At 49.1% G+C, this 26,028-nt stretch overlaps 1 protein-coding gene across 3 annotated transcripts in view; it reads right to left on the bottom strand.

Moving 5' to 3' along the window:
- Window positions 1–26,028, bottom strand: part of LOC144607243 (semaphorin-6B-like) — a 284,386-nt gene that overhangs the window by 191,995 nt on the left and 66,363 nt on the right. For all 3 annotated transcript variants that reach the window (XM_078423936.1, XM_078423937.1, XM_078423938.1), the window contains exons 2-3: window positions 11,738–11,872; window positions 1,665–1,779 (exon numbers count right to left, since the gene is read on the bottom strand). In XM_078423936.1, coding sequence (XP_078280062.1) covers window positions 1,665–1,779; window positions 11,738–11,837 — 215 coding nt within the window. In that variant the 5' untranslated portion in view covers window positions 11,838–11,872. The remainder of the gene's footprint in view (window positions 1–1,664; window positions 1,780–11,737; window positions 11,873–26,028) is intronic.

The raw sequence follows: 26,028 nt of genomic DNA, 5'->3' as shown, positions 1-26,028 counted from the left end.
AATTGCCTGATAACGGCTGAGAGGAAACTCCCTGAATCTGGAGGGGTGCGTTTTCACACTTCTACGTGTGAGTTTTGTGAGGCAGCAACTCTGCCGCCGTGCCGCCCCAGTACATGGGGCATTTGCCTTCCCAGCTTTTGGCATCACTTGATCACGTGAGCAGCTTAAATACACCAGGCGTGGAGAGATATGGTGCCAATGCAGGATTAGTGGAGAGAAGCAGGAAGGCCAGCATTGATGTGATGCATTGCTGCAAGGCTCCAGGAGTCTAGGGCACGGAAAATGCTGGATAAACATCGACTGGATGTAGATTCTCCCCAGAAATGATGTTGGCAGAATGATGAACTCAGAGCTTTGATGGTCTCTGAGACAAACAAACAAACAAACATGTAAAATTCTTAAGGGGTTGGAGAGGCTAGATGCGGGAAGATTGTTCCCGATGTTGGGGGAGTCCAGAACCAGGGGTCACAGCTTAAGGATAAGGGGGAAGTCTTTTAGGACCGAGGGAGTTAGATGTGGCCCTTTTTGCTAAAGGGATCAGGGGGAATGGAGAGAACGCAGGTACAGGCTACTGAGCTGGATGATCAGCCATGATCATATTGAATGGCGGTGCAGGCTCGAAGGGCCGAATGGCCTACTCCTGCACCTATTTTCTATGTTTCTAATATGACAAACATTCCCAGCCTGTAATGGGCCTGTCCCACTTAGGCGATTTTCAGGCGACTACCAGCGACCAGGCTGTCGCCGACAGTTCGCCGGCAGCTTGTTCCATACACCCACCACCCTGTGTGTGAAATATTTACCTTCCTCCCGTGAAGAGGGTCCTGTTCACTATCAAGGCTTAACTTGTTCAGTCACAGACTGAGTCAAAAAGATTTTCTAAAAGGTGGTGATTATCGACATTGTCCCAACAAGAGCCAGCGGAATCCATTATGGATGTGTTGGAGAAGGGAATGTCATTTCCTTTAGGAGGTGAGATGGTGTGTGAGGAGTGGCTGCAGGTTGATGTGGAGGTGGATCAATGCGGTCAGATCCTGGTACATCACACTCTTACTTGTACGATGAGCACCAGCACACACACGTACATGCACACGCGCACACGATCAATGCGGTGAGATCCTGGTACATCACACTCTTGTACTATGAGCACCAGCACACACGCAGGCACACAAATACGCGCCCGCACACGCACTCACACACACACACACATGTTTATAATAAAGTCTCTGTGGCAGATACACACACTGGTGATTAGAGAGCAGACCCATTCCTTCTCTCCCGAGATGCTGCCTGACCTGCTGAGTTACTCCAGCATTTTGTGAATAAATAGACAAGTAAACCAGTTGTGGCAAGGATCAATGCAGATCAGTGATAGTGCATGGCTTACACAGACGTGCATACTCCCAGCTTGCATTTACTCACGACTGGGTAAGTTTTAAATGATGAACTTTTAATGTGGATATTCAAAGTCAAAACTAATTGAGCTCAAAACTCTATGAAACTTTGATGTTAATTCATTAACATTTCAGTCGAATAACAAAAATACCATGGAGACATTGCATGATCATTATAGTCTCATTAAAACAAAGAAACAGGATTATTAAAAAGATGATTTTAACTGATAATGGTACATCATTTAGAAATGTCAGAACCACTGCATTTACCTTCCTCCAACGAACAGAGTCCTGTTCACTTTCAGTATGCGCTGAACATCCAGCCTCTCTGTGCTGGTGCTGGCTCCAGCTCCATTGCCAACAAACACTACGATATGCTTCACATCTGTGGAGAAAGAACAGGCTGCTCAACAGAGGCTTTCAATTAACTTTCTGTTTTCCTCGTCTCCAACGAATGCTGAGGAAAATCTGTGGAACTCATTGCCACAGAAGGCTGTGGAGGCCAAGTCAAGAGATATATTTAAGGCAGAGAAGGATGGTTTCTTGATTAGTACGGGTGTCAGGGGTTGGGGGGAGAAGGCAGGAGAATGGGGTTAGGAGGGAGAGATAGATCAGCCACGATTGAATGGCGGATTGACCATTGTCTCAGAATAATGCATTAGGGTTAGGGTTACAGTAAAGGTGGAACGAGAGGTCAGCTGGTCTGACCACTGATCCATCAAGCTAACTCACTCTCGTCTGAAGAAGGATCTCAACCCAAAAAAGTCACCCATTCCTTCTCTCTAGAGATGCTGCCTGTCCCGCTGAGTTACTCCAGCACTCTGCAGTCTATCTTTGATGTAAAGCAGCATCTACAGTTCCTTCCTACACTCTCAGCCATGTTGGGAGCAAGAGCTGACCTTGCTGATCCACGGAACCCACTGACGCTTGGAATCGATTAAAAGATGCTGCAGGGAACCAGGCCCTTCAGCCCCTCATCCACTCCTACCTTTGATCACCCATTCATGCTAGATCTATGTTATCCCACTTACACATCCACTCCCCACACACTAAGGCCAACTTACAGAGGGCCAATTATCCAACAAACCTGCACGTCTGTGGAATGTGGGAGGAATCCAGAGCACCTGCATGAAACCTATGCAGTCATGGTCAGTATGGACATTGTGTTGGTGTATAGTGTTCCCTTTCACACAAAGAGTGGTGGGTGTATGGAACAAGCTGCCAGAGGCAGTAGTTGAGGCTGGGACTATCACAACATTTAAGAGACAGTTAGACAGGCACATGGATAGGACAGGTTTGGAGGGATATGGACCAAGCGCAGGCAGGTGGGACTAGTGCAGCTGGGACATGTTGGCCGGTGTGGGCAAGTTGGGCCGAAAGGCCTGTTTCCACACTGTATCACTCTATGACTGTATAAGGTCATGTGATAGGAGCAGAATTAGGCCATTCGGCCCATCAAGTCTACTCCGCCATTCAATCATGGCTGATCTATCTCTCCCTCCTAACCCCATTCTCCTGCCTTCTCCCCATCACCTCTGACACCCGCCCTAATCAAGAATCTGTCAATCTCTGCCTTAAATATATCCACTGACTTGGCCCCCACAGCCTTCGGTGGCAAAGAATTCCACAGATTCACCACCCTCTGACTAAAGAAATTCCTCCTCATCTCTTTCCTGAAGCAATGTCCTTTAATGTTGAGGCTGTGCCCTCTAGTCCTAGACTCTCCCACGAGGAGTCCTTATGCCTAGAGCCTCTGGGTCAGTGAGTGAGTGTACTAGAGGTTGACCAACACACAAAGCATCCCCCCCTCTCCACCGGTCAGTATTTAACAAGATGCATCGGTATCTCTACAATGCTTAAATAAAGATAATATTTATAATTTTTGTACATAAGCTCCAATTAAGAAGGCTTCCTGCTATATTTGTCAGTTCCTTCATCATGTATTCACAGTTTTAATGCCTTCTCTAGGAACAGAAAGATCTCGAAAAATATTATGATAAAAAAAGACTAAAAAGCTATTTTTTAAACTAAATCCATCTGTTTGTTTTCTCACTATTTCTTTCAATGCTTCCTTTGCCAAAATGTTCCGTTATCAGTAGAGTTGCCAACTGTCCCGTATTAGCCGGGACATCCCATATTTTGGGCTAAACTAGTCTGTCCCGTACGGGACCGCCCTTGTCCCGTATTAGCAGGGTTGCCAACTTCCTCACTCCCAAATACGGGACAAAGGGTGACGTCACCGCCCCGCGCCCCACATGACCTCACCCAGCCAGCGGCCACATGCTCCCACTTCACCAATGGTGGCCGCCCGGGCCGGGAGGCGGGTTGCGTAGATGGAGCGGGAGCACGTGGCCGCTGGCTGGGTGAGGTCAAGTGGGGCGCGGGGTGGTGACGTCACCTTGTCCCGTATTTGGGAGTGAGGAAGTTGGCAACCCTAGTGATCATCCATTTCAAGTTCCTCTCCCTGGGATGTACATCACAGATGTGTTGGCTTCCGAGAGGATTGGGAAATCTACTGGCCCTACTCTAACTCTCTAATGTGTAACTTGCACTCTTTGATCATATGGCACTGGACTGATCATATGGACTGATCATATGGCACTGAAATATAGTTCATAGGCTTGGATACAGTGGATGTGGAGAGGATGTTTCCACTAGTGGGAGAGTCTAGGACCAGAGGGCACAGCCTCAGAATTAATGGACGTTCCTTTAGGAAGGAGCTGAGGAGGATTTATTTTAGTCAGAGGTGGTGAATCTGTGGAATTCATTGCCACAGACGGCTGTGGAGGCTAAATCAATGGATATTTTTAAGGCAGAGATAGATTGTTGATTAGTGCGGGTGTCAGGGGTTATGGGGAGAAGGCAGGAGAATGGGGTTGGGAGGGAAAGATAGATCAGCCATGATTGAATGGCGGTAGACTTGATGGGCCGAATGGACTAATTCGGCTCCTATCACTTATGAACTAATAATATGAACCTGGACATCCGAGGAAAACATTGAAGAAATCGATAAATTCTCCTCTACAAAGTCATTGGCACTTGAAACACATTGATGCATAGCTACAACATGAGTGCGTGTGACGTGAGGGAGGGGTTGGTTGTTCAACATATCTGGCCACAGCCTCTTCATTAACGCTGCACATCTGTTCACCCAGCTAATATCACCAGAGCCTCCACACAACCAGCTCAATAACAGCATCCTGAAGAATAATTATACCTGAAGTCAGATTCCACCTTAGCTTTGCCCGAGTCCCATTTCATTACAATGACAAAATTGTTTGCTTAGCCCAAAAGTAAACATGCCCAGACAACCACTGGAAATTCACCCGGTGCGCGTTACTGGATGAATTTATGCGCTTGTCGACTGGTGATACCCTGTGCTGAACCAGTTGCAAGCATAACGACCCCAGAGCGTTATTATGAGTTTGGCTCACATTCCAATTGGCTCATACAACACTCAATTACAACGTCTGAATTGGCTGATCAGGATCGTTTGTATTCATGACAAATCAGGTGAATGTTCCTCACGTTGAACTGCATGGCCAGGGCTCTCGTGCACAAAATCTCACTCTGAGTTGCTGTCAAAGGCGTCACAAAGCACAATGGGGCAATTCATGAAAACACATGGAACGGCTGGTCGGGCTCACAACAATAAATGAGGAAACGTATCAGCACGCAGACAAATATCAGTCTCGCTCTATTTGCAGATATCTGTACCGCTGCTCAAACCTATGACCACGTCCGTCCGAGCCATGCATTGGTTATCCTCCCCACTACACTGGGTGTCAGGATACATTTATTGTCTTGGTTCTTTAGTTTAGTTTAGTTTAGAGATACAGCATGGAAACAGGCCCTTCAGCCCACCGAGTCCGCGCCGACCAGCGATGACCCGTTCACACTGGTTCTATGTTATCCCACTTTCTCACTGTTTCTATGTTATCTCACTCCCTACACACTGGGGGGCAATTTACAGAGGGCCGATTAACCCACAACCCGCACGTCTTTGGGATGTGGAAGGAAATCCGGAACACCCGGGGGAAACCCACGTGGTCACAGGAGGAGCGTGCAAACACCACACAGACAGCTCCTGAGGTCAGGATCGTATCTGGGTCTCTGGTGCTGTGAGGCAGCAGCTCTACCCGCTGCGCCACTGTGCCGTCCTACAAGGGTCCTGAGAGGACGAGCACATTCTTCATTCTGAGCTGTGGGTCCAGTGCCCAGTGTGGGCTGTGGATCCAGTGCCCAATGTGGGCTGGGGTTCCAGTGCCCAGAGCGGGCTGTGGGTCCAGTGCCCAGTGTGGGCTGTGGATCCAGTGCCCAGTGTGGACTGGGGTTCCAGTGCCCAGAGCGGGCTGTGGGTCCAGTGCCCAGTGTGGGCTGTGGATCCAGTGCCCAGTCTGGACTGGGGTTCCAGTGCCCAGTGCGGGCTGTGGTTCCAGTGCCCAATGTGGGCTGGGGTTGTCCAGTGCCCAGTGTGGGCTGGGGTTGTCTGCAGATGTAGACTGTACTGCTGCAGATGTGGACTGTACCGCTGCAGATGTGGACTGTACCGCTGCAGATGTGGACTGTAACGCTGCAGATGTGGACTGTCTGTAACAGAGTGTAATGCTGCAGGAAGTCAGGCCATATTGCAGTTCCCTCCCATGGTTCAGGGGCAATGTGCACTATTGTGCTGCTACACACAGCAACTCATGCATCACCTTCCACCCACAACGTGCTCCAGTGTGGCACAACATCACAAACCAATAGCTGGGGACGTTGCCAAATACAAATGAGTGGGTGTCAGGGCAAGGGTTGGCAGGCCAGCCCAGTGAGGGCACGGTGGAGAGCCAGGAGCATTGCAGGAGCACTACAGGTGAGGTGCTGCAGGTGAGGTGTTACAGGAAGAGAGGGGTGATTCAATCGTATCTATCTATCTATCTATCTATCTATCTATCTATCTATCTATCTATCTATCTATCTATCTCTCTATCTCTCTATCTCTCTCTATCTCTCTCTCTCTCTCTCTCTCTCTCTCTCTCTCTCTCTCTCGCTCTCTCTCTCTCTCTCTCTCTCTCTCTCTCTCTCTCTCTCTCTCTCTCTTTCCCCCCCCTCTCTCTCTCTCCCCCCCTCTCTCTCTCTCCCCCCCTCTCTCTCTCTCTCTCCCCCCCCCTCTCTCTCTCTCCCCCCCCCCGCTGTTGTGTTTGGCAGCCATGTTCTCCGGCTGCACTCTCACCCCGTTTCCACCTCGCCAATCATGGCAGCTTCACTATTCAGTTTTCTAATTCCTCGTGGGAAACGAGCATCGCTAGCAAGGCCAGCATCGCACTCACACGTACACTCACACACGCACACTTACACACGCACACTTACACACTCACACCTACACACACAATCACACGTACACACTTACACACACATTTATACACTCACTTACACCCTCACACTGCCCTCTACAGTTACACACTCACACTACCCCAGTACAGTTACACACTCACACTGCCCTCTACAGTTACACACTTACACTACCCTCTAGTTACACACTCACACTGCCCTCTACAGTTACACACTCACACTACCCCAGTACAGTTACACACTCACACTGCCCGCGACAGTGCGAGCATTGTTACACTCACACTGCCCTGTCCAATGTGTAGAGTGGATGTGGAGAGGATGTTTCCACTGGTGGGAGAGTCTAGGACCAGAGGTCACAGCCTCAGAATTAAAGGGAGCTCTTTTAAAAAAGGAGATGTGGAGGAACTTCTTTAGTCAGAGGGTAGTGAATCTGTGGAACTCATTGCCACAGAGGGCTGTGGAGGACGAGTCAGTGGATATTTTAAAGGCAGAGATAGACGTTCTTGTTTAGTGCGGGTGTCGATGGTTATGGGGAGAAAGCAGGAAAGTGGGATTAGGAGGCAGAGATCAGCCATGTTTCAATGGCGTAGACTCGATTGGCTGAATGGCCTCATTCTACTCCTGTAACTTGCGATGAGCCTCCTCCTTCACCCCCTCTGCTCTGTCTGGGGCAGGCACATCCATGTTGCTGCCCGCTTGGGAGTTGCAAGGAGCGGTGTGAGATGTGGACTGGAACCTGCAGGAGATGGTGCTCCCCCACACTCTTGCCCTTGACTGTTCATGATCAGTGCAGGTGTCAGGGGTTATGGGGAGAAGGCAGGAGAATGGGGGTTAGGAGGGAGAGATAGATCAGCCATGGTTGAATGGCGGAGTGGACGATGGGCCGAATGGCCTAATTCTGCTGCTATCATTTATGAACTTATGGTGACGGTCATTCAGCTTGGGATAATAGAAGGAGGCAGTAAAGTGAGCGGCTGGACACATGACAATGGTACTGGTCCAAGATATCTCCCACAAGAGTAAAAAATACAGGTGTGCACTTAATGATGAGTGGCCTGCTGTACGTTGTTTGTGATTGGACATCCTGATCCCGTGTCATTTAGCACCACTTGGCCACTTGACTGTTGTGTTACAATCGAGAACAGTGAAACGAGACCGAACATTGGAACTGGCATCTTGTTCAACTCTGCACCCAGATCTCATCATCGGCAGAGATGGCCTTCCATCGCCCGGTTCGGCCGCGAGACATCTCAGCGCCCGGTGCGACTCGGCCGTGGGGACTTCCATCCCCTTGCGGGGACTGTGCGGGTCGGTCGGGGACGAGCTGTCTGTCCGTGGGCGTGGGGAAGAGAGTGGAAGTTTTGTTGCCTCCATCACAGTGAGGGGGTGTTTGGAGTCACTGTGATGGACGTTTGTGTTGGGGTTATGTGTCTTGTGTTCTTTTTTGTGTGTGACTGCTATGTAGTTTCGTTCGGTACCTTGGTACCGAATGACAAATAAAGCTCTGTTGAACTATTGTATTATGTACACTGTGTGGATTTAAAACGGCAGAAATCACTGAGTATGACAATCACAAACCTTTCTGTTTTGGATTCTGTGTGGAAAGAGCTTTAAATAAGTGCTGATAGTTAGTATGTGTAGGAAGGAACTGAAGTTGCTGGTTTAAAATGAAGATAGACACAAAATGCTGGAGTAACTCAGCGGGACAGGCAGCATCTCTGGAGAGAAGGAATGGGTAATGTTTTGGGTCGAGATCTTTCTTCAGACTGATGTCAGGGGAGTGGGAAGTGGATTTCCTTATACACATATACACTTCCTTATCTATGAACCTCCCACTCAAGTCTGAAGAAGGGCCTTGACATTATATCGTCAGGACAAATCTTTTGTTTGTTTGTTTTTATGTCTTGTTTGCTTGTAAAGCGTCTTTGAGTATCTTGAAAAGCGCTATATAAAATAAATATATTATTATTATTATTATTGAATGTTATATCTCTGTGTGAACCAGTGCATGGTTTATTGTTGAATGTTATCTCTGTGTGGACCAGTGCATGGTTTATTGTTGAATGTTATCTCTGTGTGGACCAGTGCATGGTTTATTATTGAATGTTATCTCTGTGTGGACCAGTGCATGGTTTATTGTTGAATGTTATCCCTGTGTGAACCAGTGCATGGTTTATTGTTGAATGTTATCTCTGTGTGGACCAGTGCATGGTTTATTGTTGAATGTTATCTCTGTGTGTGGACCAGTGCATGGTTTATTGTTGAATGTTATCTCTGTGTGAACCACTGCATGGTTTATTATTGAACGCTATATCTCTGTGTAATCCTAAACCATTCCCAATTGCAGTTCTGCCGCAGGTCACCAGAGGACAGGGAGGTCAAGAGTGACCGATCTGCGTATTGTGGTCTCAAAGTTGTTCCCACCCTTCAACCCCATGCTGAACATACGTGCGTTAAACAGTCCCTGCAGTATTTCTCTCCTGCTGTCTACTTTTCTTGCTGATGTTTGTAATATATTTGCATTAGCTGTCATGAATTCCTCAGACGATCTTGGAAGGCCGTTTTTATATTTGCTAGTGATACATTGACCAAAGCTAGCACCACAACAAAGCCTCCCTTCACTCTGGATGGTAACTCCCAGGAGGTCAGGGCTCGGGGCTGTTGGGTGACCACCTTCCCGTAACACTGTGCAAAGACAAGTGTCAGTGGATGAAAGAGCGGCTGTTACTGATGAAAGGAGTTTGGTGTTTCCATCCAAGAGGAGCTCAAGGGGCCACTTCTCCAAAGTCACGCAGGGTGGTCCACCCACCCACGGCATGAAGGACCAACGTGGACAATGAGATGTGGTCAACCTCTCAACCCTTGGTCTGCTGACCGATGTAACCCATCAACAAGTACAGACGAAGGAGTGGTTGCCTGTCTCTTCCCCTCACAGTGATTAATTATACTTCACTGGGGCCACTTCTGGAGTGACAGATTCTTTCTACATTGAGGGTGGCCATTTTCATTTGCTTTTAGATGTTAATGAAGAGCTGAATGGTGCATTCTCATTTCAGGCAGCACTTCAAGCCTGGGTAGCACTTCTTAATTCATGAGACCACATTTCTAATTTCCCCTCCAACCCAGGCTGTATTGTCCATTGGTATCTAATGACTTAGAGTCATAGAGTCACACAGCGTGGAAACAGGCCCTTCAGCCCAACTTGCCCACAACGACCAGCTACACTAGTCCCACCTGGCTGCGTTTGGGCCTTTTCCCTCTAAACCTGTCCTATCCACGTACCTGTCTAAATGTTTCTTAAATGTTGCTATAGTCCCTGCCTCAACTACCTCTTTCGGCAGCTCGTTCCATATTTCCACCATCCTTTCAATGAAAAAGTTACCTCTCGGGTTCCTATTCAATCTCCCCCTCCCCCCATCTTAAACGTATGTCCTCTGATCCTCGATTCCCCTACTCTGAGCAAGATTCTCTTTGCATCTACCTGATCTATTCCTCTATAAGATCACCCCTCATCCTCTTGCGCTCCAAGGAATAAAGTCCCAGCTTGCCCAACCTCTCCCTATACCTCGGGCCGTTGAGTCCTGGCAACATTCCCATAAATCTACTCTACATCCTTGTGTATGAAGGAACTGCAGATGCTGCTTTAAACCAAAGATAGACACAAAACGCTGGAGACCTTCTTTAGTAGGGTCTTGACCTGAAACGTCACCCAATCCTTTTCTCCAGAGATGCTGCCTGTCCCGCTGAGTTACTCCAACTTTGTGTGTCTATCTTCTCTGTACCCTTTCCAGCTTGACGACATCTTTCCTATAACATGGTGCTCAAAACTGAACACAATACTCTAAATGCAGCCTCACCAACATCTTGTACAACTGCAACATGACCTCCCAACTTCTATACTCAATGCTCTGACTGGTGTAGGCCAATGTGCCAAAATTCTTTTTGACCACCTTATTTACCTGTGATGACACTTTCAACCAACTATGTACCTGTGATCCAAAATCTCTCTGTTCTCCAACACTGCCCGTTCACTCTGTAACTTCTGCCCATGTTGGTGCTCCCAAAATGCAACATCTTTCAATTCTCTATTGAATTCCATCAAACATTCCTCAGCCCACCTGCCCAACTCATCAAGATCCTGCTGCAATTGTTGGCAACCATCTTCACTATTTACAATAGCACCCACTTTTGTGTCATCTGCAAACTTGCTCGCCATGCCATATACGTTCTCATCCAAATCATAGATATAGATGACAAACAGCAATGGGTCCAGCAACGAACACTGAGGTACACCACTAGTCACAGGCCTCCAGTCTGACAAGTAACCTTCCACCATCACCCTCTGCTTCCTTCCATTAATCCAATTTTATTGAATCCTAATCTTCCAGAGCAGCCTACCAGGTGGAACATTGTCAATAGTTTAACTAAAATCCACGCGTACAACGTCTATAGCTCTCTCTTCATCGACCTTTTTGGTCTCATGCTGAGCTCACTGGCCTGTATTTCCTAGCCTTTTCCTGCAGCCCTTCTTGAATAGAGGCACAACTTTTGCCTCCCTCCAGTCTGGCACCTCGCCTGTATTTGACGATGACTCCAGCAAATTCCTCTCTAGCGTTCCGCAGTGTCCTCGGATATATCTGATCAGGCCTGGGAGATTTGTCTACCTTCATGCATGTCAGGACCGTCAGCACATCTACGACCGTAACACTGAGTGCTCTCGTCAAGGCTTCTATGGGAGAGAGTTAGATCACCCAGTCGGCCCGATGCTGGATGAGCCATTACTTAATGTGCAGGAAGGCACTGCAGATGCTGGCTCAAACCGAAGATAGATATAAAATGCTGGAGTAACTCAGCGGGACAGGCAGTATCTCTGGAGAAAAGGAATAGGTGACGTATCGGGTTGAGACCCTTCTTCAGTTGGAGGGTCTCGACCCGAAACGTCACCTTAACCATTGCTTCACATCTTTTTGCCTCTGTGGGATTGACTATAGATGTGTTGGGGTACTCACAGTCCACTGGGCCAGAGATGAGAGGACCACTGTCGTCAGGGAAGGTGGCTGCACACAGGTCCGACACAACTGAGAGGATGAGGAAGGTCAGCAACTTCATGGTGAGCAAGGACCTGGGGCCTTCTTCACAGACGCCTGGAGGAAAGAACACAGAGACCATGGGGTCAGTACCAGTGCACGTAGCTGAGTTACAGTTAGTGGCCTGGTCGTTTCAGGCAGAGGCACTTGGGTAAGGTCAGGTTCAGAAACACGTTTAATATGAGCCGAGCGAGGCCAAGCCAAAGAGAGGGGATTGTGCTCCAATGTAAGTTGACGACCAGAGGTGGTGAGTTAGTGAACTGCTGTGTGAACAAGTCTGATACAGGGAGAACGAAGGTGCCCAGTGTGGGTCAGCCTGCCAACGTCCTGGGACAGGGATCCCCTGAGATGTCCAAGTACAATCACGCTCTCACTTCACCATTAATACAATCGTGAGTGTATTCTCACAGAATGATGCTGGTCACCTCCTTGGTAAAGGTTGGCTGACAGCCCTGGGAGACTTAACCCACTCCTGTTGTTTTAGTCAAAATTACTTTACAAGTATTTGGTAAAAATATCCAAATAAATAGCTTCAATGCTAAGCAGCAGCAGCTGCCGGTGTACGTACCCACTGTGCCATATGTAAACATTACCAGGTGCCCTGGACTGAGCTGTGAGATCATGCTTGTATGTGGGAGGTAGGGCAGGCACGGTGGTGCAGCGGGTAGTGCCAGCTTCTGCTGTTGTTCAGAATTGAAGCAGTTCATACCGTTGGGTGGTAATCTACCTAAACGGAATACCAGGTGCTGGTCCTCCAGTTTACACGTGTCACAGCGCCAGAGGCCCAGGTTCGATCCTGACTACGGGTGCTCTCTGTAGGGAGTTTGCACGTTCTCCCCGTGACCTGCGTGGGTTTTCTCCGAGATCTTTGGTTTCCTCCCACACTCCAGAGACCTACAGGTTTGTAGGTTAATTGGCTTGGTGTATGTGTAAAAATTGTCCCTAGTGGGTATAGGATAGCGTTAATGTACGGAGATCACTGGGCGGCACGGAACCAGTGGGCCGAAGGGCCTGTTTCCGCGCTGTATCTCTAAACTAAACTAAACGAAACTAATGAGCCAATTCCTACGGGAGAGAAAATCATCCCTCCCTGGAAACATTCCTGTGCTAACAACTTCAACATGAGAACCTCTTTAAGGGATTGGGTCTGGCTGTCACCAGCAGAAGCTGTGCAACATGTCCCAGCTGGGTTAGACCAAACAAATCATCAAAATGTACATGCTGCAAACCTAAAAGAAAAACAAAACTATTGGAAACACTGAGCAGGTCAGGCAGCATTTTTGGAAAGTAAAACAAAGCTAACGTTTCAGGTCAAAACCCACCATCTAAGCATTCCCAGCTTCTCTGTTTTGATTTCCTAAGTATTCCCAGACTTGTGCACATTATATCATCTGTTTGCTTTTGGGAATGAGCCATCGAGAGATTTCAGAAGCTGCTACAAAATTACAGCAGGTGCAACTTCAATACAAATGTCTCTCCCAGAGAGTTCCTGTCACCAACACCAGTCCCAATCTTCCAAAGAGTTCCTGGTCTCACCAACACCAGTCCCAATCTCTCCCAGCCAATTCCTGGTCTCACCAACAGCAGATTGCTGACACCACACAAGCCAGCAGGCAGTTTACACTGAGTGCTCCCTTTGTCAATTTCTGAAACAACTATGGAAGGCTCGTTCAACAAAGACAATTGACAGAGGGTAGAACGAATCAACGGTATCACGAGATGCTGGAGTAACTCAGCGGGTCAGGCAACATCTAGGAGAGAGGGAATGGGTGACGTTTCGGGTCGAGACCCTTCTTCAGACTGATGTGACGAAAGACTACTTTGCTGCTGATGTAAAGGCTAGCCAACCGAACGTGAGAGTCCTGGACATGCAGTTTGACCCACCCTGTCCATGCCAACCACGAGCAGAATCTCCAACAGCTGGGCAAGGGGACTGAAAAATCGCTACAAGTAGTTAATTCAGATAAATGGGAGGCATTGCATTTTGTGAAGTCAAACCAAGGCAGGGTATTGGCAGTGAACTGCATGGCCGTGAGAGAGGTGTCGAGCAGGGCAATCGAGGTACAGGTACATAACGTCCTGAAAGTGGTATTGCAGGTCGATGGTGGTGGAGAAGATTTTATCATGATGGTCTTCATCATCAGGAATAGAGTGTAGAGGTTAGGACGTCATGTTACATGGTGGATTCAGACTGGGGCTGTGCTGAACTGGGGCAGGCTGCACCCCTGGGTCAGAGGTCAGGGTACCTCTAGTGGGTAGGGTGGTGGAGATGGGCAGGGACACAGTGGCACTAATCCCTGCTCCGTGCTGGAGGCAAGGATCAAGAGGAATGATTGGATTGGGGAGTGACGGCTTCCATCAGGCTGCTGGCTGCCTGGCTCACACATGATGAATGACCACACTGGCCCATTCACAGTGGGTGGACCATGCTGGTGAGACGCTATCTCAGCATGGGCCGCTGCCTTCAGGAGAGCAGGGGAATAATACAGGCAAATGCATGTTGAATCACTCGTGATTTGCATTCAAATGTAATGGCAAAGCAGTAAATGATAGGGAAATAAATTCATCACTGTCCTCACTTCTCTTCTGGAGCGATGCATTAATATTCAACAAACCACTGAGATGTTTCCAACCAAGGCACTGACATCACTAATGTTTCTCCTGCTGCTGATGTTCTTGTACCCACAACAGAAAGCTAGCTCGCTGCAGGAAACCACAATCAAAGGTGGAGGAAGGAACTGCAGATGCTGGTTCAAACCGTAGATAGTCACAAAGTGCTGGAGTAACTCAGCGGGTCAGGCAGCATCTCCGGAGAGAAGGAATGGGTGACGTTTCGGGTCGAGACCCTTCTTCAGACTTCAAAGGGATTCTGTGCGTTGAGCCAATCGTGCTTGCTTCATCTCCACTTCCCTTTAGTTTCCAGTCGCCTCGTTATCTTTCTTAAACTGCTGATGCCTGGCTGTGGATCAGTGTGGCACCGACACACCACAGTGTGGCACCAACACAGTGTGGCACCAACACACTACAGTGTGGCACCGACACCAACACAGTGCGGCACCGACAGTGTGGCAACAACACACTACAGTGTGGCACCGACACCAACACTAACACAGTGCGGCACCGACAGTGTGGCAACAACACACTACAGTGTGGCACCAACACTAACACAGTGCGGCACTAACACACTACAGTGTGGCACCAACACACTACAGTGTGGCACCAACACACTACAGTGTGGCACCGACACCAACACAGTGCGGCACCGACAGTGTGGCAACAACACACTACAGTGTGGCACCAACACCAACACTAACACAGTGCGGCACTAACACACTACAGTGTGGCACCAACACACTACAGTGTGGCACCAACACACTACAGTGTGGCACCAACACAGTGTGGCACCAACACACTACAGTGTGGCACCGACACCAACACAGTGCGGCACCGACAGTGTGGCAACAACACACTACAGTGTGGCACCAACACCAACACTAACACAGTGCGGCACTAACACACTACAGTGTGGCACCAACACACTACAGTGTGGCACCAACACACTACAGTGTGGCACCGACACCAACACTAACACAGTGCGGCACCGACACACTACAATGTGGCACCGACACACTACAGTGTGGCACCAACACACTATAGTGTGGCACCAACACACTACAGTGTGGCACCGACACCAACACTAACACAGTGCGGCACCGACACAGTTTGGCACCAACACACTACAGTGTGGCACAAACAGTGTGGCACCAACACATTACAGTGTGGCACCGACACCAACACAAACACAGTGTGGCACCAACACACTACGGTGTGGCACCTACACACTACGGTGTGGCACCTACACACTACGGTGTGGCACCTACACACTACGGTGTGGCACCGACATACTAGTGTGGCACCAGCCCACTCTGCCGTTTGCTCACCTTTCAGTGCTGCCTTGGTGGGGAGGGGCAGAGGTGGTGGAGTGAAGGCACGCTCCTCGTTTACCCAGTGTCCACAAAAAGCTGCCTCTGCATAAAACCATCCCTCATTCCTGCATCACGAAGGCTAATTGATGAAGCTTTGCTGTGGATCGGCTCACAGTGCCCCACCGCCCTACCTTGGCTCACATTCCCTTTAAGGCTTCAGCAGATAGAAATGGTACGCAAACTCCACAGGACACTTGCTGCTGAACATACCATGGGCTGAAACAAATACTCGCGCTCCAGTAATGGAGCTGCTCGGATGTCAGGTGTAACAGTAGTCCATCGCCCACGGCTAATGGATGCACCCGTCCAATCTCCACTCCCTCCGGCTCTGTAAAAGAGCTTGCACTCCACTGACAGCTTTTCCATTAATGCAGCGGAATGCACAGAGACGTCTAAAGGAGTCCGATGTGATGGGCAGATGTGACAAAGAGAGCTGTGAACTCTCTCAGCGGTTCCACAAACGCCATCTGACATTCTCAGCATTTCCAGCATATTCTATTTTGTTTCACATTTCCAACACATGCAGTTTTTAGATCTTCAGAACTCAAAGTGCAATTTTCTGTTGATGAGGGCGGGGTTGAGTTTTGTTTAGTATTTTTTAGTTTAGTTTAGAAACACAACGTGGAAACAGGCCCTTCAGCCCACAGAATCTGCGCCGACCAGCGATCCCCGCACACTAACACTATCCTACACACACTGGGGACAATTTACATTAACACCAAGTCAATTAACCTACAAACCCGCACATCTTTGGAGTGTGGGAGGAAAACGGAGCGCCCGGAGAAAACCCACACGGTCACAGGGAGAACGTACAAACTCCGTACAGACAGCACCCGTAGTCGGGATGGAACCCGGGTCTCTGGCGCCGTGAGGCAGCAGCTCTACCCGCTGCGCCACCGCGCCGCCCTGTTATTTCAATGGTTAATGGAAATCTGAAAACTAAAATCTAAAACCAGAAAATGCTGGAAACACTCAGCAAGTCAGGCAGCAGCGCCAATGAACCAAAGTTAATATCTCGGGTTAGAATGGTTTGAAGAAGGGTCTCTGATCTGAACATTACATTTGCTTCTCTTTCACAACCACCACCTGTTCTGCTGCAACTTCCCAATACTTTTTGTTTTCATTTATATAATTTCAAGACCAATCTTCAACCTCAATTAATAAAGCTTCTCCCATGCCTGAAGGAAGAAGAACTTTAACGAACCCGGTCATTACTGTTGTGAGGTTTACATGGTTGGCCATTTTGGCCACAGAAACACCGGAGGAACAGCAAATGAGATCACTCGTGAATTCAGTAGACAATAGGTGCAGGAGGAGGCCATTCAGCCCTTCGAGCCAGCACCGCCATTCAATGTGATCATGGCTGATCATTCTCAATCAGTACCCCATTCCTGCCTTCTCCCCACACCCCCTGACTCAGTAACACATTCGTGTTTTTCTGGGGAAGGTACAGCTGACCAGGACGTTCCTTTAGCAAAGAGATGAGGAGGAATTTCTTTAGTCAGAGGGTGGTGAATCTGTGGGATTCTTTGCCACTGAGGACTGTGAAGGCCACAAGTCAGTGGATATTTTTGAGGCAGAGATAGACAGATTCTTGATTAGTGCAGGTGTCAGGGGTTATGGGGAGAAGGCAGGAGAATGGGGTTAGGAGGGAGAGATAGATCAGCCATGATTGAATGGCGGAGTAGACTTGATGGGCCGAATGGCCTAATTCTGCTCCTATCACTTGTGGCCTTATGATCTTATAAAGCAGCAAAATGGCCCGCTCACTGTGTGAGAGAGAGAGGGGCAGAGCCTTTAACAACGACGAGGGGAGGGGAGGGGAGGGGAGGACTGGCCTTGCCGTGACAAGGGAGGGGAGGGGAGGGGAGGACTGGCCTTGCCCTGCCCTGACAAGGGAGAGGAGGGGAGGGGAGGGGTGGACTGGCCTTGCCCTGACAAGGGAGGGGAGGGGAGGGGATGGTTGGGGTGGGGTGGGGAGGGGAGGGGAGGGGAGGGGTGGACTGGACTGGCCTTGCCCTGACAAGGGAGGGGAGGGGTGGACTGGCCTTGCCCTGCCCTGACCAGATGACACTGCTGGATGTCCTGAGGGTAAATAACAGTGAGCAAAGCCAGGGCTGCCGATGATTGATGATGGCACGGAGTAACACAGCCCAGCCCACAGTGGTTCACACTGGAATAAATAGTGTAGAGAAACACAGAGACAGTCCAGCTTACAGTGGTTCACACTGGAATAAATAGTGCAGAGAAACACAGAGACAGTCTGGCCCACAGTGGTTCACACTGGAATAAATAGTGCAGAGAAACACAGAGACAGTCCGGCCCACAGTGGTTCACACTGGAATAAATTGTGCAGAGAAAAGCAGAAATGTACAAATCTAAATAAACTGGGAGGCAAGGGAGGGGAGAACAAAAGGGGGGAAATCGTCATGTAAAGAATGTCGGTTCTTTGACCAATTAATAATAAACAGGAAAAAAGATTTTAATTTTGCATACTTGGAGATATATGTAGCAATAGTTTTACTTTCTTCGTAAATATGAAGGAAGAGAGGCAGATGTGTATCAGCTCTGCGGTGAAACCACACACTGGGCCCTGCCTCATGTAGCAAGGAACTGCAGATGCTGGTTTACCCCCAACATACACACAAAGTGCTAGAGTAACTCAGCGGGTCAGGCAGCATCTGTGGAGAACATGGATAGGTGACGTTTCGGGTTGAGACCCTTCTTCAGACTCGTGTCCGTGGGTCGCGGGTCACAGCTTAAGGATAAGGGGGAAGTCTTTTAGGACCGAGATGAGAAAACATTTCTTCACACAGAGAGTGGTGAGTCTGTGGAATTGTCTGCCACAGAAGGTAGTTGAGGCCAGTTCATTGGCTATATTTAAGAGGGAGTTAGATGTGGCCCTTTTTGCTAAACGGATCAGGGGGTATGGAGAGAAGGCAGGTACAGGTTACTGAGCTGGATGATCAGCCATGATCATATTGAATGGCGGTGCAGGCTCGAAGGGCCGAATGGCCTACTCCTGCACCTATTTTCTATGTTTCTATGTGTGGTTGGAGGTTGGTGGCCGGTTTACCGACGTCAGGGACATTCACCGAGGCAGGGCCGGCCCATGGACAGGGCCCTGACAGTGTGGTCCAGTTGCCCTGGACAAGCCACAGTGTACACACACACACAGCCCCAGGCAACCTGCCCTGTGCGCACAGAACCCTGGACATGTTCCGTTGCCCTAGATACCCAGCAGTTTATGAACAGCCCTGGACATGAACAGCTGCACTCGGCTTCCCACAGAGTACACAGAGCCCTGGGCATGTTGCTCACCTGGTCTGGACCACCTGTGGCACACACAGAGCCCTGGGCATGTTGCTCACCTGGCATGGACCACCTGTGGCACACAGAGCCATGGGCATGTTGCTCACCTGTGCTGGAGCACCTGTGGCACTGACAGGTGACCGGCACCCCACTATTCGCAACACTCGGCTCTGATGCGTCTCTACTGAGTGGAGGTGGTTGGGGATTGGCGTGGGTTTGCCGAGCTCGGACTGTGCATTAGCACCGAGCCTGTACGTTGTGTCACAGTGTTGTGTACGAGGCGTTCAGAGACCCAGCTAACACGGCAGCCTCGTCACCAGCCCCTCATCCTGTACACAGACATAACTCCAATTACTTAACGACAGATGACGCCTTGTGCTAATCACCTGCACAAACAGGTCAGCATAAACGGTGAACCCTAGCGGGTGGGTCCAAGGTGTGTGTCACTCACCTGGTCACCTGCAGCAACGCCAGCGTGGGCCAGAGGCACTGGGGAAGAACACATAACGTCCAGCGCTGAGCAAGAGTGTCTGTACCAAGTCTTTCCTGTCATTAATATATGTAGTGCATCTCAAGTTGGGGTTTAGGTTTGCTCTCTGTACTGGGTAACACGTCACCATGAATAAAATATAACTTTAAAAAAATGCTGCTTTCTATGTTGTCAGACTGTGGCGTTTGTGGAAGCTTCAGCCTTGTCATTAATGCCTCGTCCACACAGCTGGTCTCAGACAGCTCACTGTGGACGGGGAAACACAGTTTTACAAGATGCAAGCAGCAATAATATGGCTAAGCAGGAACTGGTGAAACTCGTTTCATCTCCCAGCTTGCCACACCTGATCTCATTCAAAGATTAGCCAAATAGTTTAACTGATAACCGTGAGGTTCATGGTGGTGACAAGGCGTGGCGTGAGTGTGCAAGGTGCTGACTCGGAGCGGGAGCTGGTGTGTCGGGTTGTTGTGTTCACAAGTGTACACAGGAGCCGTTAATAATTCATGGCAGCCTGTCAGACCACAGCCACAGCCGTGAACGAGTGTGATCACAAATTACCCCAGGCTTCTCCAAACTATGTGAAACGTTTCAAAAGCAGGAGGTGGGAACCCTAGCTAACTCCACATCACTCTGTACAAGGACAGGAATCACAGACAGTGCACGATTACACTCAGTAAACGGAGAAAACTAATGAAAGGCCTAATAATAAATAAATTAATGAGCGGAGTCTGTTTGACTGACAGCTTCATCTTGCGGCGCGGATTGGTAACACGCGTTCTATTCACAAACACGGAGGCTTGGATTGGATTAGTGGAAGCGTGTAGCATGTCATGGATTAATGACTACAGGTAGCATGTAGCATGTCACAGATGGACTACAGGTAGCGTGTAGCATGTCACAGATGGACTACAGGTAGCGTGTAGCATGTCACAGATGGACTACAGGTAGCGTGTAGCATGTCACAGATGGACTACAGGTAGCGTGTAGCATGTCACAGATTAGTGGCTGTGGGTAGCGTGTAGCATGTCACAGATGGACTACAGGTAGCGTGTAGTGCACCATATACCAAGAGTGTATTTACCAAGTACTAGCAATGCCTCCCTTCACTTTGAGCTGTACATTACTGTAGGGAAAATGAAAGATTTAACAGAAGTGTAACACAATTGAAAGGTTTCGAGTGGCCTGGCCGAGTGCAAGAATATTGAGCGGTTTAGCTGGGCCGACAATAGACAATAGACAATAGGTGCAGGAGTAGGCCATTCAGCCCTTCGAGCCAGCACCGCCATTCAATGCGATCATGGCTGATCACTATCAATCAGTACCCCGTTCCTGCCTTCTCCCCATACCCCCTCACTCCGCTATCCTTAAGAGCTCTATCCAGCTCTCTCTTGAAAGCATCCAACGAACTGGCCTCCACTGCCTTCTGAGGCAGAGAATTCCACACCTTCACCACCCTCTGACAGATTTAAGAATGTGTGTTCCCGGACATTGTAGTGTGAGCCAGGGGCATCAGAGAACCTCGCTCGTTCAGTTTAGTTTAGTTCAGAGATACAACGCAGAAACAGGCCCTTCGGCCCACCGAGTCCGCACCGACCAGCGATCGCCGCAGACTTACACTATCCTACACATACTTTGGACAATTTTACACATACACCAAGCCAATTAACCTACAAACCTCTCTTTGGAGTGTGGGAGGAAACTAAAGATCTCGGAGAAAACCCACGCAGGTCACGGGGAGAACGTACAAACTCCGTACAGACAGCGCCCGGAGTCGGAATGGAACCCAGGACCGGCGGTGCAAGTGCTGTAAGGCAGCAACTCCACCTTTGTGTTGTTATCCTGTTTATTTACATCCAGGCAGGCCGACCGATCGCCCGTTTACCGTCGCCACTCCTTAGTGAGCCTTGGCATTTCATAAGATCATAAGTGATAGGAACAGAATTAGGCCATTCGGCCCATCAAGTCTACCATTCAATCATGGCTGATCGATCTCTACCTCCTAACCCCATTCTCCTGCTTTCTCCCCATAACCCCTGACATCCGTACAGCCGGGCATGACTGGAAAGGCTGAAGTCTACTCAGTTTAGAAGAATGAGGGGACCTCATTGAAACGTACAGAATAGTGAAAGACCAGGATAAAGTGGAGGTGGAGAGGATGTTTCCACTAGTGGGAGAGTCTAGGACCAGAGGGCACAGCATCAGAATTAAAGGACGTTCTTTTAGGAAGGAGATGAGGAGGAATTTCTTTAGTCAGCGGGCGGTGAATCTGTGGAATTCTTTGCCACAGACGGCTGTGGAGACCACAAGTCAGTGGATATATTTAAGGCAGAGATAGATAGATTCATGATTAGTGCGGGTGTCAGGGATTATGGGGAGAAGGCAGGAGAATGGGGTTAGGAGACAGAGATGGATCAGCCAAGATTGAATGGCGGAGTAGACTTGATGGGCCGAATGGCCTAATTCTACTCCTATTCCTTATGACCCACCTGGTCTCCCGCCCCAGCCCAAATTACAACTGCTCAGTGTGCTTTGGTCAGGCAAAGAGAAACAGATTGTTGTCAGTTGGAAATCCCCTCCTGCCCTTCTCCCAACAACCACTCTGGTTGGAACTGTAGAGTTTAGTTTAGAGATACAGCGAGGAAACAGGCCCTTCCCCACCGAGACCGCACCGACCAGCGATCCCTGCACATTAACACTATTCTACACACACAAGGGACAATTTACAATTCCAACAAGCCAACTAACCTACATACCTGCACGTCTTTGGAGTGTGGGAAGAAACTGAAGATCACAGAGAAAATGCACGCAGGTCACGAGGAGAACGTACAAACTCCGTACAGACAGCGCCCGTAGTCGGGATCGAACCCAGGTCTCTGGCGCTGCAAGTGCTGTAAGGCAGCAACTCTACTGCTGCGCCACTGTGCCAACTGTTGTGGTGTCAGTCAGTTCACTACAAACCTCTACGTCTCTGGAGTGTGGGAGGAACCCGGGGTGACAGTCAGTCGTTGTGTTACACCCAGCAACACGTTTCATTCAACATAATGACAACACCATAGACATGTGTAGGAAGGAACTGCAGATGCTGGTTTAAACCGAAGACAGACAAAATGCTGGTGCCTGGGCCAGGACCCTTCTTCAGATTGTGGCGGGTCAGGAACTCTTTCCGTGAACACATTCCACAAGGGCGGCACGGTGGCGCAGCGGTAGAGTTGCTGCCTTACAGCGAATGCAGCGCCGGAGACCCGGGTTCCATCCCGACCACGGGTGCTGTCTGTACGGAGTTTGTACGTTCTCCCCGTGACCTGTGTGGGTTTTCTCCGAGATTTTCGGTTTCCTCCCACACTCCAAAGACGTACAGGTATGTAGGTTAATTGTCTGGGTAAATGTAAAAATTATCCCTAGTGTGTGTAGGATAGTGTTAATGTGCGGGGATCGCTGGGTGGCGTGGACTCAGTGGGCCGAAGGGCCTGTTTCTGCGCTGTATCTCTAAATCTAAACTAACCAACACTTACAATGGCCTCATCGCGGCTTCCAAGCTGCTCATTATCCAGAACAGCATTAATTAGAAAATCAAAGTTAAAACTTCCAAGTAATTTATTATTATTTTTTAATTAAGAAGGTTCGAGGGAATGACACCATAATTATCAGGTCACACACAGTGCAGCTGTGATGAGCTTGCACACAAGGGGAAGCTGAGAATCACATGTGGCACGGTGCACACGAACACAGGACAGGGGGACAGGGGACAAGGTGAACACAGGGCAGGGGGGGCAGGGACAAGATGAACACAGGGCAGGGGGGGCAGGGACAAGGTGAACACAGGGCAGGGGGGGCAGGGACAAGGTGAACACAGGGCAGGGGGGGCAGGGACAAGGAGAACACAGGACAGGGGGGGCAGGGACAAGATGAACACAGGGCAGGGGGGGGCAGGGACAAGGTGAACACAGGACAGGGGGGTGCGTGGGATGAGGTGGTCATTGCAAGAGTTGGAAGCTGATTCACCAGTCACTTGACCTCGTGTATGACCGTCCACGCTGGCTGAAGGGCTTGTACCTGTGTTGCATGGCTCAATGTGTGGGAAGGAACTGCAGATGCTGGTTTACACCGAATACAGAGACAAAAAGCTGGAGTAACTCAGCGGGACAGACAGCATCTCTGACACCCGAATAAGTGTCTCGACCCAAAATGTCACCTGTCCCTTTCCTCCAGAGATGTCCTGCTGTTTCATGTTCAAGGTTTGCAACGGAATTGAAATGGAACTTCTACTCTGATTCCCCGCTGAGTTTATCCAAATCAATGTGAGGTGGAGAGTCTTTGTGATCAGCCAATGCCTGTGTTATACATCCACATTTATAAACATTATGTTCAAGTGCTTCCACACAAGTACCTGGGTTGGCTGGAAAGTAGGATCTCCACAAAGGGTCACTGGATGTGGCACTGGCTAACCGGGTGGTTGGGAGGTACAACTTGGCCAAGGAGACCAAAACAGGACTCCACTAGTCACAGACCACCAGCCACATATCCTTTCTCCACAACCCTCCGCCTTCCATGAATAAGCCGGTTCAGAATCCATACAAATATGTCACCCTGAATCCCATGCATGTTAACCATACCACTGTCTCCGTGAATCATACGTGAACCATACCACAGTCTCTGTGAATCATACGTGAACCATACCACTGTCTCCGTGAACTATGTGCATATTGAAAGTCATTTGGACAAGTACATGGACAGGAGAGGTTGAAATGGATATGGGTCAATTGCAGCACATGGTACAAGCTTTGATGGCCATCTTGGTCGGCAGGGATGGGATGGGGCAAAGGACTGGTTTCCATGTTGTTATGTTTCTATGGCTAAAGTGGTTAGGTGCACATGGAAAAATGCCGCTGAAGTACCATGGCCACTTACGATATGTGTGAAGGAACCAGAAATCAACATCAAATAGGATGCGATTGAATAAATGTATAATCTGACAAAGATTGAAATTTCCCATTGGATGACCGACCACTGTGGGACTGGGACAATATCACTGATGGTGGAGCAGAGATAGTTTCATTACTGGTCCAGCACCAAGTGCCAACGTCTTGTCTCTTTTGCACAGCATTCTTTATTTTCATTGTCTTGCAGAATTTTCCATGTAATGTATGTATAATTTATGCTCTTGCGTGTTTGTCTGTCTATGTACCTGTGACACAGCAAGCAAGATATCCAACGAACCTACACCTCACCAAACATGTGCGCATGACAAGAACTCAAATAACTTGACTCGAATTTCAGCTATTGAGACAAAATCAGAGAGTTGCCCAAATCTGGCTGGCACATGTGGACACAGTAACTAAAGTGTACTGGTCCTCACTTGAATACTCCTTGAAATTGACCCAGCTCATTCAATTTACCATTAAATAGTACAGTGTATAGTGAATTACTCCCTTATGAGTCACGTTCAAGCAATTACTGAGTTAAGTTCCAGGAACAACTCTTTCAGTGTGACAGCATGATTGTTTCTTTCCCTGGAGAGATGACTCTATTTCATGCTGAGACCTTTAAATAAAACTGTGCTGTCCAAAGCAGCCCATGCAAGGCTCCACCTCAACAATGCCCCGACCCAACAATGCCCCCACGCATGTGTGATGTGTGTGCGTGTATGTGTGGTGTGTGTGCGTGAGGTGTGTGTGCGTGATTGTGCGTGTGGCATGTGGTGTGTGTGGCGAGTGTCGTGTGTGTGCGTGTGCGTGAATGTGGTGTGTGTGTGTGTACGTGTGTGGGGTGCGTGTGTGTGGAGTGCGTGTGTGTGTGGTGTGTGTAGTGTGTGTGTGTGCGTGAATGTGGTGTGTGGAGTGCGTGTGCGTGTGTGGTGTGCGGAGTGCGTGTGTGACGTGTGGCGTGAGATGTGTGGCCCCCGTGTTTGTCCTGTAACCGACGTGGACAATTTGCGGTGAAAGTTTCTTCACGTCGCGGTTCACGGACTCGCCGGCCGCTGGCCACGTGTACACGGAGTGTGTGAGTCCGTGTTTCACATGTACACAGAGTGTGTGATTCTGTGTGCCACGTGTACATGGAGTGTGTGAGTCTGTGTACATGGAGTGTGTGAGTGTGTACCACGTGTACATGGAGTGTGTGTACCATATGTACATGGAGTGTGTGAGTCTGTGTACCACGTGCACATGGAGTGTGTGTACCACATGTACATGGAGTGTGTGAGTCTGTGTACCACGTGTACATGGAGTGTGTGAGTCTGTGTACCACATGTACATGGAGTGTGTGAGTCTGTGGACCACATGTACATGGAGTGTGTGAGTCTGTGTTCCACGTGTACATGGAGTGTGTGAGTGTGTACCACATGTACATGGAGTGTGTGAGGTTGCACCCCCTGTTCCAATATCTAAAGGGGCTGCTCCTTGCCTTCTGGCTGCACGTCTCACCCA

Source organism: Rhinoraja longicauda, chromosome 28 (genome assembly GCF_053455715.1).
Source record: "Rhinoraja longicauda isolate Sanriku21f chromosome 28, sRhiLon1.1, whole genome shotgun sequence".
In the NCBI taxonomy this organism is placed as follows: Eukaryota; Metazoa; Chordata; class Chondrichthyes; order Rajiformes; family Arhynchobatidae; genus Rhinoraja; species Rhinoraja longicauda.
The sequence above is the reverse complement of the archived record's forward strand: the minus strand, read 5'-3'. Positions and strand labels throughout refer to the sequence as shown.